Genomic DNA, 16,147 nt, shown 5'->3' with positions numbered 1-16,147 from the left:
AAACTCTACGGCTCAGGCAGATAAGGTTCAAGAGGCGTGGACTACAATTCCCAAGATGCATCATACCCAAACGCTACACTGCATAGACCGGTACTATGCTAACACTGGGGGAATCTGACGCAGTTGCTCTTATGTATCTACACCTTCTTCGAGGAACTTGAGGCAAAAGAAAAAGATAAAAAGCTACCCTTGCACTCAAAAATTAACTCTTACGGAAATTTTAAAATAGAGATGGGAGAAGGACCAATAAATATGCTCTGCACAGTTCCTTCCCCCCCACAACCTCAATACCGCAGAATGGGCTGGTCAAGGATCACGTGTTCCGGGCTTCCTAGGTGGAGCAATCAGGGAGGGAGGGGTACTTGGAAACCGGAAACAGCGTCGAATGGAGCTATGGCGATCTTCAGTGTTTATGTGGTGAACAAAGCCGGCGGCCTCATCTACCAGCTGGACAACTACGCGCCTCGAGCCGAGGCTGAGAAAACCTTCAGTTACCCGCTGGACTTGCTACTCAAGCTACACGACGAGCGCGTTCTTGTTGCTTTTGGCCAGCGGGACGGCATCCGGGGTGGGCGGGGCCTTAGGCGAGGTCCTAGGCGCGGGGGGTGGGGCTGAGGAGTGGCTTCCCGGGAAGGGGCGGGGCTTGGGTCTCCTAGAATCCAATTTGTTCTCTCCAAGGGGGCGGGGACTGAGGCGGGGGGCGGGGCGGGCCCGAGAATCCTGAAGTCCAATTTGCTCAGGCCGAGGGGCGGTGGCTTTTAGGGCTCTGGGCTCGTGGCTCCCGGAAGTGGGAGGAGTGGGCCCCGGCTGGGCTGGCCGGGATGACCCGACCCCTGCCTCCGCAGTGGGCCACGCGGTTCTCTCCATCAATGGCGTGGACGTGAATGGCAAGTACACCGCGGATGGGAAGGAGGTGCTGGAGTACCTGGGTAACCCGGCCAACTACCCCGTGTCCATTCGCTTCGGCCGGCCCCGCCTCACGTCCAACGAGAAGCTGATGCTGGCCTCCATGTTCCACTCGTGAGTTACGTTTTTGCGTGGGGGAGAGGGAGGAGCGTTCATTCTCCCGAGGGGGCCCGCAGGACTTTTAGCTTGGGAACACGGTGGAGCTGCCCCCCCCCCACCCTGCCTCCCCCTCCCCCCCGCACCACGCTTTCCACCAAAGCCGGTCACGCCGGCCACTCGACTTGTTTGCACACAGGCTGTTTGCCATCGGCTCCCAGCTGTCTCCCGAGCTGGGGAGTTCTGGCATCGAGATGCTCGAGACTGACACCTTCAAACTCCACTGCTTCCAGACACTGACAGGTGCAGACCCCAGAAGGGGAGGGGCCAGGGCCAGGAGGCAGGCTGGGGGAGGCAGGGGCTGGACTTGGGGCACGCCTCTGCTAAGCAGGGTGGCGGTTGTCTTTTTAAGCCCCGTATAGTCAGGTTTCCTTTTCTTTCTTTGTACATTACCAAAAAAAAAAATCGAACCTTTAATCCAAGGTTGACTTTCACATGTGGCTCAGATTCCTCCTTCTTTCCCTTTCCATAGGGAAAATTCAAACAGAGTAACAACTTGGTCTCTAAAAATGGGTTTAGATGACTTTAGTAATGTGTGCTGTTGCAGGTGTTACATACCTTTGTTTCCACTGTTAACTAAAATAATCACGTTGAGTGGTTATTGGTTATTAATTTGACATTTGTTTCCACCCCAAGATGGGGCTTTTCAGAACTTTCTGCTGGGCCCAAGAACATAGCCTACATTGGGTTTGTTCCTTGCTCTGTCACAAAGAATCTGTGTGACCTTAGGGAAGTCACAAGGGTCTCTAGGTCTTTTTCCTCATCTGTAAAATTGTGTCCTGTCCTATTTTCCTAGAAAAGTGAAAAAAAGGAGATAAGATTCAAAAGCTTTGCAAAAGATAAAGGTATACAAATGCAAGGTGGTGCTATTGTAATTTGCCACATTTTATACTCATTAGATTTTTCCATAGATTATGGAAGTTGAAAAAGACCTTTGAGGTCCTCCAATACAGCAACCCTGTTTTACAGATGAGGAAACTGGAGCCCAAAGAGCCAAAGGAAATTATGCAAAGACACATTGCTAGTTTGTGGAAAGCTACGACTAAAAAAAAACAAGGGTTTCCTCTTGGAGTTTCTTCTACTATACCATGCACTCACTGTGTGACTGTTCCCTACAATCCACAGGTATCAAGTTTGTAGTGCTGGCAGATCCTCGGCAAGGTGGGATTGATTCTCTCTTGCGAAAGATCTATGAGATTTACTCAGACTTTGCCCTCAAGAATCCATTCTACTCTTTGGAGATGCCCATCAGGTAAGTTGTCCCTTCCTAGCCAGTTGTGCTGAAAGGACATCACCTCCTTTTAAAGCAAGCAGGGATAAACATCTTAAATATGATGTGAAGCCAAGTGAGCAGTTTTTTGGAGGGAAATGCCAAGTTCTCCCTGAGGGTTTTTCTGCTTTCAGTAATTAAATACTACTTTAAGTCCCCATAATCTTTTACCTCTTTCTTGTGGCTTCTGGGTCCAACCCAGGTGTGAGCTGTTTGACCAGAATCTGAAGCTAGCTCTGGAAGTAGCTGAGAAGGCTGGGACTTTTGGGCCAGGATCATAGGCCCTCCAGCAAAGACCAAAGCTTGAGATGGACTCAGCCATTTTACTAGGATGGAGATCCAAATACCCCATTTCAGAGCACATCAAGAAGAGTGGAGTCTGAGCAGGAGAGGGCAGTGTAGTACTTTTAAGAACTATTTGGTGTACCATCTTCTCTTCCCTGTATATAATGGTTCTACCTCCCCAATATTGTACAGATGTATTTATGGAATGAGTGAGACCTGATTGAAGATGCTTTAATAAACATTCCTGTGAAACCTGGGGTGCTGGTTTCCTGATTTGGGGCTGCTGAAAAGCATTAGAAGGCATCAAGACAGAGAAGGAGAATATTAGAAGGAAATAATGGGAGGGGGGGAAATGTCTGGAGAAATAGCCAAGGGAGAAACAGCATGATCCAGTGGAAAGAGCACTCAAGACCTAGTGTCTAATTCTGACTGTAGCTGCTTGACTTTGGGCCAATCCCTTCACTTCTAGATAACTCAGTTCCTTCATAGGCTCTTACAGCATTGGAAGGAAGCTAGGACATCTGATCCAGCATGCACTACAACCTTCAGGCAGAGGGCAGGTAGCCACTTGTTGGAAGGGACTTCCTTGGCCTCTAGTCCATCCCATACCCAAATCACGTTGCATATGATTTTTGTGGTATACCTAGCCACTGACAAGGGACTTCCTACTTTGCTAAGGCCACCCATTCCACATTGGAACTACCCTAAGGGTTAAGACAGCTTTCCTTGTGCAGAACTGAAATCTGGACCAAACGGAACATGTGAAAGGTTTCCCCTGTGGATACCAATGCTTCATATCTGACACCTAGAATTTTCTTTCACCCCCAAAACTCCAGGTTTCAGGTCATCCTCAAGGGACAGGATTCTCAATCTGTTCTCTCTAGTCAATACCCTTCCCAGAAATGTGATGCAATCATAATTCCAGATGATTGATCTGACCAGGGAAAAATACAGTGGCACAATCATCTTCATTCTGGACACTATAAATCATTAAGGGTAAACAGAGCAAGGAAACAATTTGTTCTAAAAAATAAACATATAAAATAATATATATAAAAATATATAGAAATAAAAAATAAAAAATTTGTTTTCTGAACAAAGCTACCTTAACTACCTCATGGGGAAGTTAGGATGCTGTTTGTCCTAGAGGTCATGAGGGATTATGAACGTCAAGTGAGGTAACAAATGTTAAGGTGTTCTGAAAAATTCTAAATGCTCTAGCACATCTCACACATAGGAGGACAAATCGAACACCAAGGTGTGGAGCTGGCAGGCAACAGCTTCCCTTCTCTAGTGGTGCCAAAAACCCCTCCCCATTTTGGAAAGGGGAGACAACATAAACTGTGTCAAGATTCTTCCACTCCTTTTGAAATAAACTACTGACAACACTTACTATCAAATCTAGTTTTTTTCTTTTCTGTTACAATTCTTGCGTTCTCTCAGAGTATAAAAGATAAAAGTGCCAGTCCTACCCCATCCCCCACTCCAAGTCCCCAGGTTTTAATCAGAAAGTCCTTGATGGTGGTGTCTGTGGGTGTCCTCCGCATGGTGGGAGCGAGGTGGGCATGGCTCTTCAGCTAACCAAACTGCTCTGCTCTAGGGCTCTAGGTCAGGGTCCTACCTAGATACCGAAGTGAGAGGCAGTCAGGCACAGGGGACCTAACCCTGACGCAGGCTCAGTTGTGTAACTATTTGTTTTGGGCACAGGATGGAGAGCTGCCACAGCCTGGGAACAAAGGTTATAATTTAAATAAATTGACGGGCAAAGGGTGTTGGGAACTGGAGCCCTGTTTTATGATGATAACCCCACTGCCTACATGGGGCAAAAAGGCAGAAAAGGGAAGCCAGAGGCTCAGTGCCAGGGAGAGACCAGGGAGCACACACAGGCACCAAAGGATGTCCCCAGCCCTGCCTTCAGTCAGCTTTCTTTGGCAGCCGACCCATCTTGGTTCGGATGTTTCTGAGGAGGAAGAAGGCCACGGTACTGATGGTACAGGTCACCTCTGCCACCCAGAAGGCAGTGCTCCAGCTGTAGTGCTTGGCGATGGTGCTGAAAGGTAGCCCAGCCAGGAATCCACCCACTGTGAGGAGAGATGGAAAGACCAAATTGAGTATAGGCTGCCAAGGGGGATATACCAAAGAGAAAGGTGCAGAACCCAGAACAGGGCAGAGGAGTAACGAGTTAGTGGGGGTGGGGGAAGGACTCACCATTGGCCATTAGCCCTACGATGGCATGGGAAGTACCACACAAATTGGGAGGGGCACTCTCATTGGCAATGACCCCAAACAGGGCGATGGGACCGTAGGAGGAGAAACCAAAGATGGCACCCAGCACCAGGATCCAGAGCTGCAAGAAGGGTGACATTTATGACCAGAGAACTGGCACCACCATGAGAAGGGAGGAGGGAGGAAAGGATACCCAGGGATGAGTGATAACAAGAAGATGCCCCTAGGGTACCAGGACAGGAAGGGTACCAAGACCAACCCAGGTGCTAAGAGAGAAGGGTGGGAGAAGGTGCATGGCTCAGTGAAAAGAGTGACAGCAATACCAAGAGTTTGCATCAGCCAGGGGCAAGGGAGAGAGGGACCAAGGTAAAGGTGGGAGGCAGACAGAGACAGATGAGACACCTCATGCTCCGTGAAGCCCGTGAGCTCAGCCAGAGGGTGTAGAGCTGGGGTCCAGAAGGCAGCATCCTAGAAGTATTAAAGAAAAGTGAAGAAACCCAAGACCCAAGGTAATTCAGAGGTCCAAAGGAAGAGGGAAAATCAGGTCTCAATAGAATGTTAGGGGAAACTAAGATACAGAAATGGAGCAAAGGAAAGCTAGAGTCCAGGAGAAGGCCAAATGTGTCCAGAGAACCTCCCCCACTCTTTCCTGGACCAATCCCTCCTACCTTGGGGGAGTCACTAGTGACTGTGACACGGAAGAGGTACATGGACCCAACCATCCCAGCCATCATGAAGAGCAACAATCCATGGCGTGGGTTTCCATATACCGACGGCCCCGCCTGCATGATATCAAGAGCAGTGTTACGCCCCTGAGGAAAGGCAGAGAACCTCCCCCTGTGGACTCTGACACATCAGGGCCTTTGAGGCCAGAGGGAACAGGGCTTTGGCAATCCCACCCACGGTGCAGAGTCTTGACTCCATACCTACTGGGGGCCCTAGGGCTGTTCATTGTCTTGAGGCCAAACTCCACTGTTCCCCCTGCCACCGCCACTTCCATCATGGAGCACGTGCCCAGCAGCTGCTACCGCTCAGCTCCTCCTCCTCCACACACTCTCCTTCCAAGAGGTATAGCAGTGCCCACAGTGGCTACTCCTGCCTATCCTTGTCTTCAAGAGCTTTCATTTCCACTCCCCTAAGAAGGGGAACAGCTGCTCCACCGCACCATTCTGTCTGATATCTCTGGGTTCCTGGGCCTACTGGGCCTACTCCATCCTCAGGAATAAGAACTTCCACTCTTCTTATCTACCTGATGCCTATGTCAGCTGTCCTGGAGGTGGTCAGATCAAAACTTTGCTTTTAGGTACTTCCACACCAGTGCCCATCCTCTCTCTGTGCTGACTTACCTTTGCCATGGACCGGTCTGAGAGGTAGCCAGCTGCAATGCTACCCAGAAGGCCCCCAATCTCCAGGGCACTCATATAGGAGCTGCCTGTAATGGAAACAAAGGTGTTGGGCCCAGGAAAGCAGAGCCTAGGGGTAACCTGCCTTAAACCCAGAGGCAGAGCTGGTGCCCAGACCCAATTCTTGCCACTGCAGTCCAGGCACAAGGCCAAGCTTCCAGGCAGAGGTTACGGCCATACTGGGAAGGCTGTGCCCACCAATCTGCAATGCTATCTGCTGCAGCCCAAGCCTATCCTTGGGTCCGTTGCTCCTAGAGAGTTCCTGAACTTGTCCATTCCCCAACCCAGTATCTTCCGGGAATTGGCTAACAGTTTCTCTTACCCACAAGGGCTGACTGCCCTTTCTCCTGGATAAGGAAGAACTGGCCCCAGTCTGTGCAGCAAGTTTTTACCCCAAACACCACCAGGTAGCCAGTGGAGAGAACCCACAGGTATGGGGACAGCAGCAGTTCCTGTAAACTGCTCTCATCATCCTGGGAGCCTAAAGGAGGAAGTAGAGAAGGGGGGTTGGGGGAGACCAGGATTTAACCTTTTATCTCCCTTCCCTGCCTCCTCCCAAGCCCCCAACACTCATTAACCAGCTGCTGGAGCAAAGTCCACTGCAGAGCCCAGGGGTCAGCCTGAAGGACAATCCCCCCCTCCACTACCCCATATATACCCTTCTAGACATTGTGAACAGAAGAAACAGAGGCCCAGGAAAAAGGGATGGGGCAAGGGACAGGAGGGAAAGGGAACCTAGGCAGCAAGGGGCTTCCCAAGAAAAAAGCTCTGGGCTCCAGGAGATGTACAGATCTCTAGTGCCCAGTGCAGGGAAGGCACAGGGAAAAGAGAGACTATCAGGGCCTGGATCTGGCAAGTTCCTGATCAGGGACTGAGGAATAAAGACTAGAGTAGAGGATTCACAGCATTTACTGTCTTCAGCACTCATTTGGTACTTAACTGAAAGACTGCTTTGTGATATCAACTGGACCGTCATACTGTTAATGTTATTTCACTTGCCATGGGACTCATCTCCTACAACTGTATTATAAGCTCCTGGAGTATCAAGACCCTGTTTTTATCTTTTTTTGTGCATAGCACACATCTCGCCCAGGACTGGATGTTTAGTAGGTCCATAACAGACACATGAGTGAATTAATGAATGAGCAAGTGAGTTAATGTTCAAATAAAGATGATAAGGGAGGACAAGGGAGTGGGGAGGGGGCATGGGGGAGCTCACCTTTCTTGCTCTTTTTGGGGGCAGTATCGAGGTTTTGTAGCCCAACATCTGCTGGCTCATTATGGATGAAGAGGAGGCAGAGGAAGGAGACGACCACGCATATTGCCCCTGAAAGTGCCAGAGTGCTACGCCAGCTGTAGTTCTGTGCCAGGAGGGTGACCATGATGGGGCCCAGCCCTCCAGCCAGGTTCATGCTGGTTGACAGGATGGCCCACCAGGTACCAAACTGGGATGGCTCAAACCACTGAGGGGCAGAATGTGGCAAGGTAAGTGTCTGCCCCATCCTCCAAAGTGGATGGCAAATCCCCCAAGGAGGGGTTTCACACTGTACCCCACCACCACCATATAAGCATTAAGGCCCTGCCACACTGTCTGTCAGTTCAGGGGCATGGGGATGGACCCAGGAGATTGAGTTACAGGCTAGAGTCAAGGAGGGAGGGAGTAATAGTGGAAAGCCAAGATTATGGCTTCTTCCTGGCTATACCCAGGCCTCAGGCTGTCACCTGATCCCTGCTACCAACAGAGTGCCTGAAATATCTTGATGAGCAATCCGAGCTGGGTTGGGTTCCTGAGAAATCAGCACCGAAGGAAAGTAGAAGATGGGGTACTCCTGACATCCCATGAGCATCTCCTGGGCCTGCCTAAGCATAGGAGCTGATGCCTACCTTTCGAAGCACCTTCCCACAGGGGGGCCAGCCCAGCCCTTGGGCAAGCCCATTAAGGAACCACAGGGTGGCAAAGACAGACACTGTAGAGCTCCAGGAGAAGGCCACATTGACCAGCCCAACCAGCAGCAACCCGGATGAGAAGAGCCATCGGGCACTCATCTGGTCAGACAGCACCCCACTCACAAACTTGCTGATGGCATACGATGCTGATTGGCTGCTGGTGATGAGTCCTGCAGGAAGGGTAGGGGGTGTAGAGTCAGGGAGCAAGAGATAAAGGAGCAGGGAAGGGTGAGGTATACGGTGACTGGAACAAGGCAAACAAAAAGATCACTAAAAGAAGCCTGACTATGAATAAGTGAAAAATCATTAACGGTCCCAGAAAACAAATAATGAAACATACCTCCCTCCCTTCTCTTGGCTGGGAAGTGGGGAACTATTAGAGAAAAATGTTGTACACACTTGTCAGACGTGGTCGGGTGTTTTTGCTTAAATTTTACTGCAAGAGGAGGGTTCCATTTCAAATAAAAAAAAAGGAGTATTTCCAGAAATAACTAAAAACAAACAGGCATCAGTGAAACTTGTTTTTAAAAATAAAGGGGAAGGGCAGTTAGAATGGAAAGCCAAAGGGCACTAGGTCAGAGACCATGGGATTGGAGAGCACAGGGTCAGAGTATGAGGCCTGCCCATCAAGGTAACCCAGTTTCCTTTCAAAGGGAACACTGTCTCAGAGGTTTGCCCATTGGGCCACAAGGGCAGCAGGCAAAAAAGATGCAAGCAAGGTTGTGCCCCTAGTACAAAGGGGAGAGTGCCCCAGGGCTCACCAGAGATGTGTCTGCTGTTACCCGAGTACTAATTCTCACTCCTCTCCTCAACACAACCACCCTATTCTCACTCCCTCCATCTCCCCGGCCTTCCCCCTCGGTACCAGCCCCAGGATGACCCTTGACCTTTTCAGCCTCTTGAAATGTTCCAGCCCAGCTGTCAGGGACAGAAGAGAAGGGAAAGCACTGTGGGGCAGAAGAGCTCTTTGTTCCCAGGAGCCCTGACACTCTATTTCTAAGTCCCGGGGGCAGAAAGGGCCTGAGATCTGGGCCAGGGACCTTGCCCCTCCAAGAGTAGTCAGGATGAATGCCTGATACTTGGGCCTACCTGATCCTGAACACGCACTCACACAAGCCTGATGATCACGTACTCAGCACCCCTCCCCATGCAGAGATCACATACACAACCCCTGCCTGCACATATGGGTCTCTTACACAGAGCTCTCTCACATCTGCCTCAGTGGGCAGCAGAGGGTAATGGAAAGTGAACTTGACAGGGAGTCAGGAAACCAGAATTGAAGTACTGACACTAACAGTATGGCCTTGGGTAAGTCACTTCAATGCCCTAAGCCTCAGTTTCCTCATCTGCAAAATGGAGGGATTTACATTAGGTCTAGGGTTTTCCATCTTGCCTTCATTTTACAACCTTTCTATATACAAACATATATACTTCTACATTACCCACTAAATATGCAGGCCCTTTCCCACAAAGCCACAAATCATACCATGCAAAGGACCCCCCCCTCAATCTATGCTTTTGCATAGATCTATCCCACAAACCCAACATGGACTAAGTACATGCCGTACGCACTACACACCCACAAGTACCCATCTCCCATGGGCCATGCGCCCCAGCCCTCCCGGGGGTCCTCACCCAAGTCATCCTTGTCTAGCGAGATCTCTTCCACCAGTGACGGCATGACAAAGGAGAAAGTCTTCCGGTTGAAGTAATACAGACTGTAGCCCCAAAACATGGCAGAAAAAATCACAGTCCGGTAATACCCATAGCTCCGGGTAACCATGATGTCCACTGGGAGGAAGCAGGGGGCCCTGCCCTGCCTTCTGGGACTCCAGATGCTCCGGGCACCACAAGCCTGCCTGCCAGTTCTTGGTCACGCACCTAAACTGCTGAGTTGGGGCTTTCAGTCTCTGTGTCCAGTGCTGGGCTCCCCAGCTCCCTTTACAGCCACTGTCTGGGCAATCATTAAGCTCCTGGGCGGCTCCCTGGGAACCCAGTGTCCTGGAAGAAATGGGAAAACAGAGGAGAAAGCTAAAAGAGGGGCTAAGTGAGTAGGTAGGAAGGCAGTAGTCTGGCCCAGTCAAGCCTGTTGCTCTACAATCAGGGGTGCTGGAAAAGAAGCTGCCCCTCACCCTCACCCAATATTGCTTTACCTGCTTCTTTCATTCCTTCCTGCTTATAAATGCAGCTGTGATTAAAAGCACAACCTAATTACTCGTGCCTGCCAAGCGGCCTAGGGGAGGCTGAGTCCCAAGAAAGCAAGTGAACGGGGGTGTCAGCTGCCCCCTTCTCTGGCTCTACTACTTCATACCCTTTCTCTTGTCTCCTTTGCCCCTACCACCAGTTCTGACTACCCAGAAACACATCCTGCCTTCGTGCTGCTGAATCCCTCCTTTCTTTCCCTTCTTCCAGATCCTTTTAACTCCTAATTCCTAATCTACGGTGCCTCACTGGACATGCATCTAAGGGGGCAGAAAGCAGGTGGGCTGCAGCAGACTTGGGTTCAACTGATCACTAAAGACGCTTCCAGGTCTAACACTGTGTGAATCTCTAAGTCCTGCATGACACCACCTGGGTGAAGTTGTTCATCTTCTGTAAATGGCAATACTAATACAAGCATTAACTACCCACCTATGATTGTGGTCAGGAAAGTGTTTTGTAAATCTTAAAGTACTAGATCAAAGTGAGTTATTATTCCTTCCACTTTCCATTCCCCTAATCATCTCTCTACCCAATGAAACTGGTATAACCTACCCTCCTGCTGCTCACCGCTCCCATCACTGCCCACTGCCACAGCCAGGAACCCCAGTAAGGGGAGAGGGTGTGGGAGGTGGGCAAGAAGAGAGATTCAATCTCAGCATCTCTCTCTCTTCGTGTGTGTGTAGGGAGCGCGGGTCATAAAGGGTGACAGAGCAGTGTCAATGTGGCCATCGGGCCATGCACAACTGCAGAACAGTGATGCCCTGTGCTCCACGACGGGGTAGGGCTTGGCGGAGCCCAAGCCTGCTTCGCCTTCGGCGGGAGTAACTAGAGCGGAAAGCCAAGGCGAGGAGGAGGAGGAGCCGGCTTTGTCCCCGGCCTGGGAAAAGGTGCCCCCGGCTCCGATGGCCATTGCAGGTCACCATGGACGCTGGGTATGGCCAGGAGGGGTTGAAAGCCTGTGGGGGAAGGGGCGTGGGTAGGAAGCTGGGCGGCCGCTCTGGGCACTGAGCCCAGCGCCAGTGTCCTCACACTGCCCGGGGCCCGGGAGCGGTGGAAGCCCGGAGGCTGCGGCCACAAGGGTGTCGGTGCGAGGTGCATGCAGCAGGCACGGCTGAGTGGAGGGAGGGGGGACCAGCGGGGGGCACACCTGCCGCTGCCGGGGGGGAGGGCGGTGCAATCCCGGGGAAGGCGGGCGAAGGTGCAGACCCCATCCCTGCCGTCGTCCTCCTGCCCCGCACCTCCCGGAATAAGGAGCTGTAGCGGCGCGAGCTCAAGGCCAAGGGAGAGGGCGGGAGACGCGGGATGCAGCGCCCTCGCCCAGCCCAGCCCAGCCTGCCAACACGCCGCGGCCACGCCGCCAACTTCCTGCCTGCCCCGCTGTTTCCCTGCCCGCCTCCTACCTGCTCGCAGCCACCGAAGAACTGCAAGTAAGCAGGCGACGGCCAAGCCAGCAGGGGACACAACGCGCAGGCGAGGGGGCGGGGCCCAGGCCAGGGGCGGGGCCTTGACTCGGTCGTTAACCCAGCCTTCTAGTCCCGCCCCCGCGCAGAGAAGCTCCGCCCACAGAGCGGAGCTCCTCTCCCACGGCGAAGGGGAGTGGCCTGCCGGGAATTGTTAATTTCCAATCTAGTATTTCCTAAAGCCCGTTTAGCCCCGGGGGGAAGGTTGTCTCACAGCCAGCGGTACAAAGAGCAAAGGTCTGATTGACCTTAAATCTGTTTGAGAAGACCCGGGAAAGGTTAGGTCATATCTGTAACCCCTTCTAACTCGATTGTGAGAACTAACTTTTTTTAAAAAAGTTATTATAAACATATAACCATCTAAAAGAAGTATAAGAAGTATATAAACGTGTGCCGGGCTTGGAGTCAGAATAACCTAGGATCAAATTTAGGTTCAAAATCTAGGTAGGCTAAGCTTCCGCCGCTTACTTGCCATTCTCCCGCCTCTGCCAATTAATAACTGTGTGACCTTGAGCAAGACACAACCTCTGTGGGTCTTGGGGCAATTCCAGGACTTAGCTACTAAATCCTAAAACTGTTTCAGTCTGAATTAGAGGAGGCAGTTCCCACACTGGGAGTCCCCCAGAGTCACAAATATCCTCTTGCCACTTTCAAGTAATGAAAAACAAAATCATATATATCCAATTCTTAAAGTTCAAGAAATTAGAACCAAATGAATTAACAGACAAAATCACACACACACACAAATACATTTACTGTGTCCCTTTTCAAATTGGTCTGAAGTTCCCCTCCTTTAGTTTTGTTTTCATTATTTTTTTTAATAGTTGTAGTCAGCACCTATATAGTTCAGATATGGCTGATCCCTTCATGTAGGTCTTTTCCATATTTTCTTGTATTCATTCACATTTATTCTTTTTAAAACAGCACCATAACATTCTATTACATAACTATTCTATCATTAATTCAGCCATTTACCTATCATTGAGCTTAGGTTACTTCCAGGCTTTACAAATAAAGTAGCTACAAATATTTTTATTCAGAGAGGTCCTTTTTTCCTACTTATGATTATTTTTAGGATGAAGTTCTAGCAATAGAATTGTTAGGTCAAAATGTACAATTGGTTTGGAGCTTCATGGTTTGGACAGAGGCAGAAAGTTAAGGCCTTAGTGGATAGTACTAAATCTGGAGCCAGGACCACCTGGATTAAAATTTAGACTGACATTCAGTAAATACATGACTCAAGACAAGTCTCTTAACCTTTTCGGGACTTCAGGCAACTTCCTAGGATTTATTTAGTATATATGAGGCACTATATACTGTTTACTAATCTGAGTTCCCTATGCTTACAAAATCACAGATCCCAGTATTTTTTATTCCTCTATTCAATCCTACCATTTATTCTGTTCAGCTCTGTAATTTCTTTCTTATGTATCTTGGTGTTAGGTTTATCATATTCTGATAGCAGAGTGTTAAGATCTCTCACTGTTATTGATTCTTGCTTCTTGCAAGATTGTGAGAATTTTCTTTACAAATTTTACTACATAGTTATAAAATGCATGTATATTTCATGTTGAGTGTATATTTAAATATATGCATGGCTAGGTACATATTTTTAAGTTTTTGTATAGCACACAACATAGGGGCAGCAAGGTGGCACACAGATCCTGGAGTCAGGAAGACTCCTCTTCTGAATTCAAATATGGCCTCAGATACTTACTAGCTGTGTGAACCCGGGGCAAATTACTTTACCCTCATTGCCTTAGTTCCTCATCTTGTAAAATGATCTGGAGAAGGAAATGGCAAAACACTCTAATATCTTTGCCAAGAAAACCCCAAGTGGGGTCACAAAATGTCAGACATGACTGAACAACATAGCACATAACATACTGTTCTTGGTTATCTCTTTTAATATGTACTTTCTGATATGACAGCCTAGTCCCAAAGAAGATGTGGAAAAATCTATGTCCCTCCTTTCTGTCCCCACTGCATCATAGGCCATCTCCAGTTGTCCTGATCCAAATCTGGCCACTGGACCCAGATGGCTCCAGAAGAGAAAATGATGCTTATGACTTTGCACAGCTATCCCTCAATTAAATCCAATTCACTTGCATGTCATGGCATCACCTCCCTGATACCAAGAAAATAGAAGAAAACAACTCCTTAAAAATTAGAATGGGGCAAGTGGAAGCTAATGACCCTATGAGAGAGCAAGAATCAGTCAAACAGAAACAAAAGAATGAAAAAATACAAGAAAACATAAAATACCTCATTGGTAAAACAACTGACCTGGAAAATAGGTCCAGGAGAGACAATTTAAAAATTATTGCTCTACCTGAAAACCATAACAAAAAAAAGAGCCTAGACAACATCCTTTAGGAAATCATCAAAGAAAACTACCCTAAGGTCCTAGAACCAGAGGGTAAATTAGTCATCCAAAGAATCCACTGATCACCTCCTGAAAGAGATCCTAAATTGAAAACACCAAGAAATATTGCAGCCAAATTCCAAAATTACCACATCAAAGAGAAAATACTGCAAGCAGTCAGAAAGAAACAATTTAAATATCATGGAACCACAATCAGGATTACATAGGACCTTGCAGCTTCTTCATTAAAAGATTGGAAGGAGTGTAATACAATATTCCATAAGGCAAAGGAGCTTAGATTACGACCAAGGATCAACTACTCAGCGAAAATGAGCATGATCTTTCAGGGGATGAGATAGACATTCAATGAAATAGGGGACTTCCAAACCTTCCTGATGAAAAGATCAGAGCTCAACAGAAAATTTGGTCTTCAAATACAAGACTCAAGAGAGACATAAAAAGGTAAACAGGAAAGAAAAAAACATGTTATTAATACGGGCAAACTGTTTACATCCCCACAAGGGAAGATGCTTTTAAAAGGGGGTATATACTTAAAGGGTGTGGGTTTAAGTTGACTTTGATATGATGATAAAAAAATCTAAGTGGTGAAAAGGGATTATACTGAAAGAAGAAGAAAGGAGGAGACAGACAAGGATAAATTACCGCACATGAAAAAGCACAAAAACCAAATACAGTAGAGGAAAAGAAGGAAAGTAGATGAGTATTGTTTGAACCTTACTCTCATCAGATTTGGTTCAAAGAGGGAATAACATAATCAGTTAGGTATAGAAATCTAACTTACCCTATAGGAAGTAGAAAGGGTAAAGGGAAAAGAAAAGGAAGGGGGTTAATAGAAGGGAGGGCAGACTGAGGGAAGCAGTGGTTGAAAGCAAAACTCTACTGAGGAGGGAAAGAGAAAAAGGAAAGAAAAAAAGCGTAAATGGGGGAGGGGAGAGGAGGATAGGATGGAGAGGAAGACACAAATAGTAATCATAACTGTGAATGTGAATGGGATGAAATCTCCCATGAAATGGAAATGAATAGCAGAGTGGATTAAGAACCTTAATTCTACAATATGTTATTTACAAGAAACACATTTGAAGTAGAGGGATACACACAGAGTAAAGGTAAAAGGCTGGAGCAGAATATATTATGCTTCAGCTGAAGTAAAAAAAAGCAAGGGTAGCAATCCTGATCTCAGACAAAGCAAAAACAAAGATAGATCTAATTAAAAGAGATAAGGAAGGAAACTACATCCGATAAAAGGTACCATAGATAATGAAGTAATACCATTACTAAACATATGTGCAAATTCTTAAAGGATAAGTTAAGAGAGAAATAGACAGCAAAACTATACTAGTAGGGGACCTCAACCTCCCCCTCTCAGAGCTAGATAAACCTAACCACAAGATAAACAAGAAAGAGGTTAAGGAAATCAATAGAATCTTAGAAAAGTTAAATATGGTTGACCTCTAGAGAAAACTGAATGGGGACAGAAAGGAATATACCTTTTTCTCAGCATTACATGGCACCTACACAAAAATTGACCATGTTCTAGGGCATAAAAACCTCACAATTAAATGCAGAAAGGCAGAAACATTAAATGCATCCTTTTCAGATCATGATGCAATAAAAATTACATATAATAAAGGGCCATGGAAAGATAGACTAAAAATTAATTGGAAACTAAATAATCTAATCCTAAAGAAAGAGTAGGTCAAACAACAAATTATAGAAACAATCAATAACTTCATCCAAGAGAACGACAATAGTAAGACAACATACCAAAACTTATGGAATGCAGAGAAATTGGTCCTTAGGGGAAGTTTTATATCTCTAAATGCTTATATGAATAAAACAGAGAGTGAAGAGATCAATGAATTGGGCATGCAACTAAAAAAATATAGAAAAAGAACAAATTGAAAAT

At 47.7% G+C, this 16,147-nt stretch overlaps 2 protein-coding genes across 2 annotated transcripts; one reads left to right on the top strand and one right to left on the bottom strand.

Moving 5' to 3' along the window:
- Positions 1 to 45: 45 nt before the first annotated feature.
- On the top strand, positions 46 to 2,874 carry TRAPPC4 (trafficking protein particle complex 4). The gene is made up of 5 exons (XM_027835646.1): positions 46 to 568; positions 846 to 1,020; positions 1,202 to 1,305; positions 2,188 to 2,314; positions 2,535 to 2,874. The coding sequence occupies exons 1-5, from the start codon at positions 232 to 234 to the stop codon at positions 2,611 to 2,613; spliced, it is 822 nt and encodes a 273-aa protein (XP_027691447.1). The 5' UTR covers positions 46 to 231; the 3' UTR covers positions 2,614 to 2,874.
- Positions 2,875 to 4,389: 1,515 nt separating this feature from the next.
- SLC37A4 (solute carrier family 37 member 4) lies at positions 4,390 to 11,863 on the bottom strand. Its single transcript, XM_027835644.1, has 9 exons — positions 11,796 to 11,863; positions 9,829 to 10,194; positions 8,131 to 8,363; positions 7,466 to 7,709; positions 6,569 to 6,727; positions 6,190 to 6,275; positions 5,512 to 5,625; positions 4,826 to 4,964; positions 4,390 to 4,698 (listed from the first exon to the last, which is right to left on the bottom strand). Exons 2-9 carry the CDS (start codon positions 9,974 to 9,976, stop codon positions 4,532 to 4,534), a joined length of 1,290 nt encoding a protein of 429 aa, XP_027691445.1. The 5' UTR covers positions 9,977 to 10,194; positions 11,796 to 11,863; the 3' UTR covers positions 4,390 to 4,531.
- Positions 11,864 to 16,147: the final 4,284 nt, after the last annotated feature.

The sequence above is a fragment of the Vombatus ursinus genome, unplaced genomic scaffold (assembly GCF_900497805.2).
Source record: "Vombatus ursinus unplaced genomic scaffold, bare-nosed wombat genome assembly UNPS02014816.1, whole genome shotgun sequence".
Taxonomy (NCBI): Eukaryota; Metazoa; Chordata; class Mammalia; order Diprotodontia; family Vombatidae; genus Vombatus; species Vombatus ursinus.
This window is presented reverse-complemented; position numbering and strand designations above follow the sequence as displayed.

What these genes read in the sequence shown, in the direction of transcription:
- TRAPPC4 (XM_027835646.1), top strand. Translation starts at nt 232, where the DNA reads ATGGGAGAAGGACCAATAAATATGCTCTGCACAGTTCCTTCCCCCCCA. An exon ending in CCAGCGGGACGGCATCCGGG is followed by an intron (nt 569 to 845) that starts GTGGGCGGGGCC and finishes CTGCCTCCGCAG; the next exon opens with TGGGCCACGCGGTTCTCTCC. An exon ending in CTGGCCTCCATGTTCCACTC is followed by an intron (nt 1,021 to 1,201) that starts GTGAGTTACGTT and finishes GTTTGCACACAG; the next exon opens with GCTGTTTGCCATCGGCTCCC.
- SLC37A4 (XM_027835644.1), bottom strand. Translation starts at nt 9,976, where the DNA reads ATGGTTACCCGGAGCTATGGGTATTACCGGACTGTGATTTTTTCTGCC. An exon ending in AGGGCAGTCAGCCCTTGTGG is followed by an intron (nt 6,276 to 6,568) that starts GTAAGAGAAACT and finishes TTTCCATTACAG; the next exon opens with GCAGCTCCTATATGAGTGCC. An exon ending in CAGACCGGTCCATGGCAAAG is followed by an intron (nt 5,626 to 6,189) that starts GTAAGTCAGCAC and finishes GATATCATGCAG; the next exon opens with GCGGGGCCGTCGGTATATGG.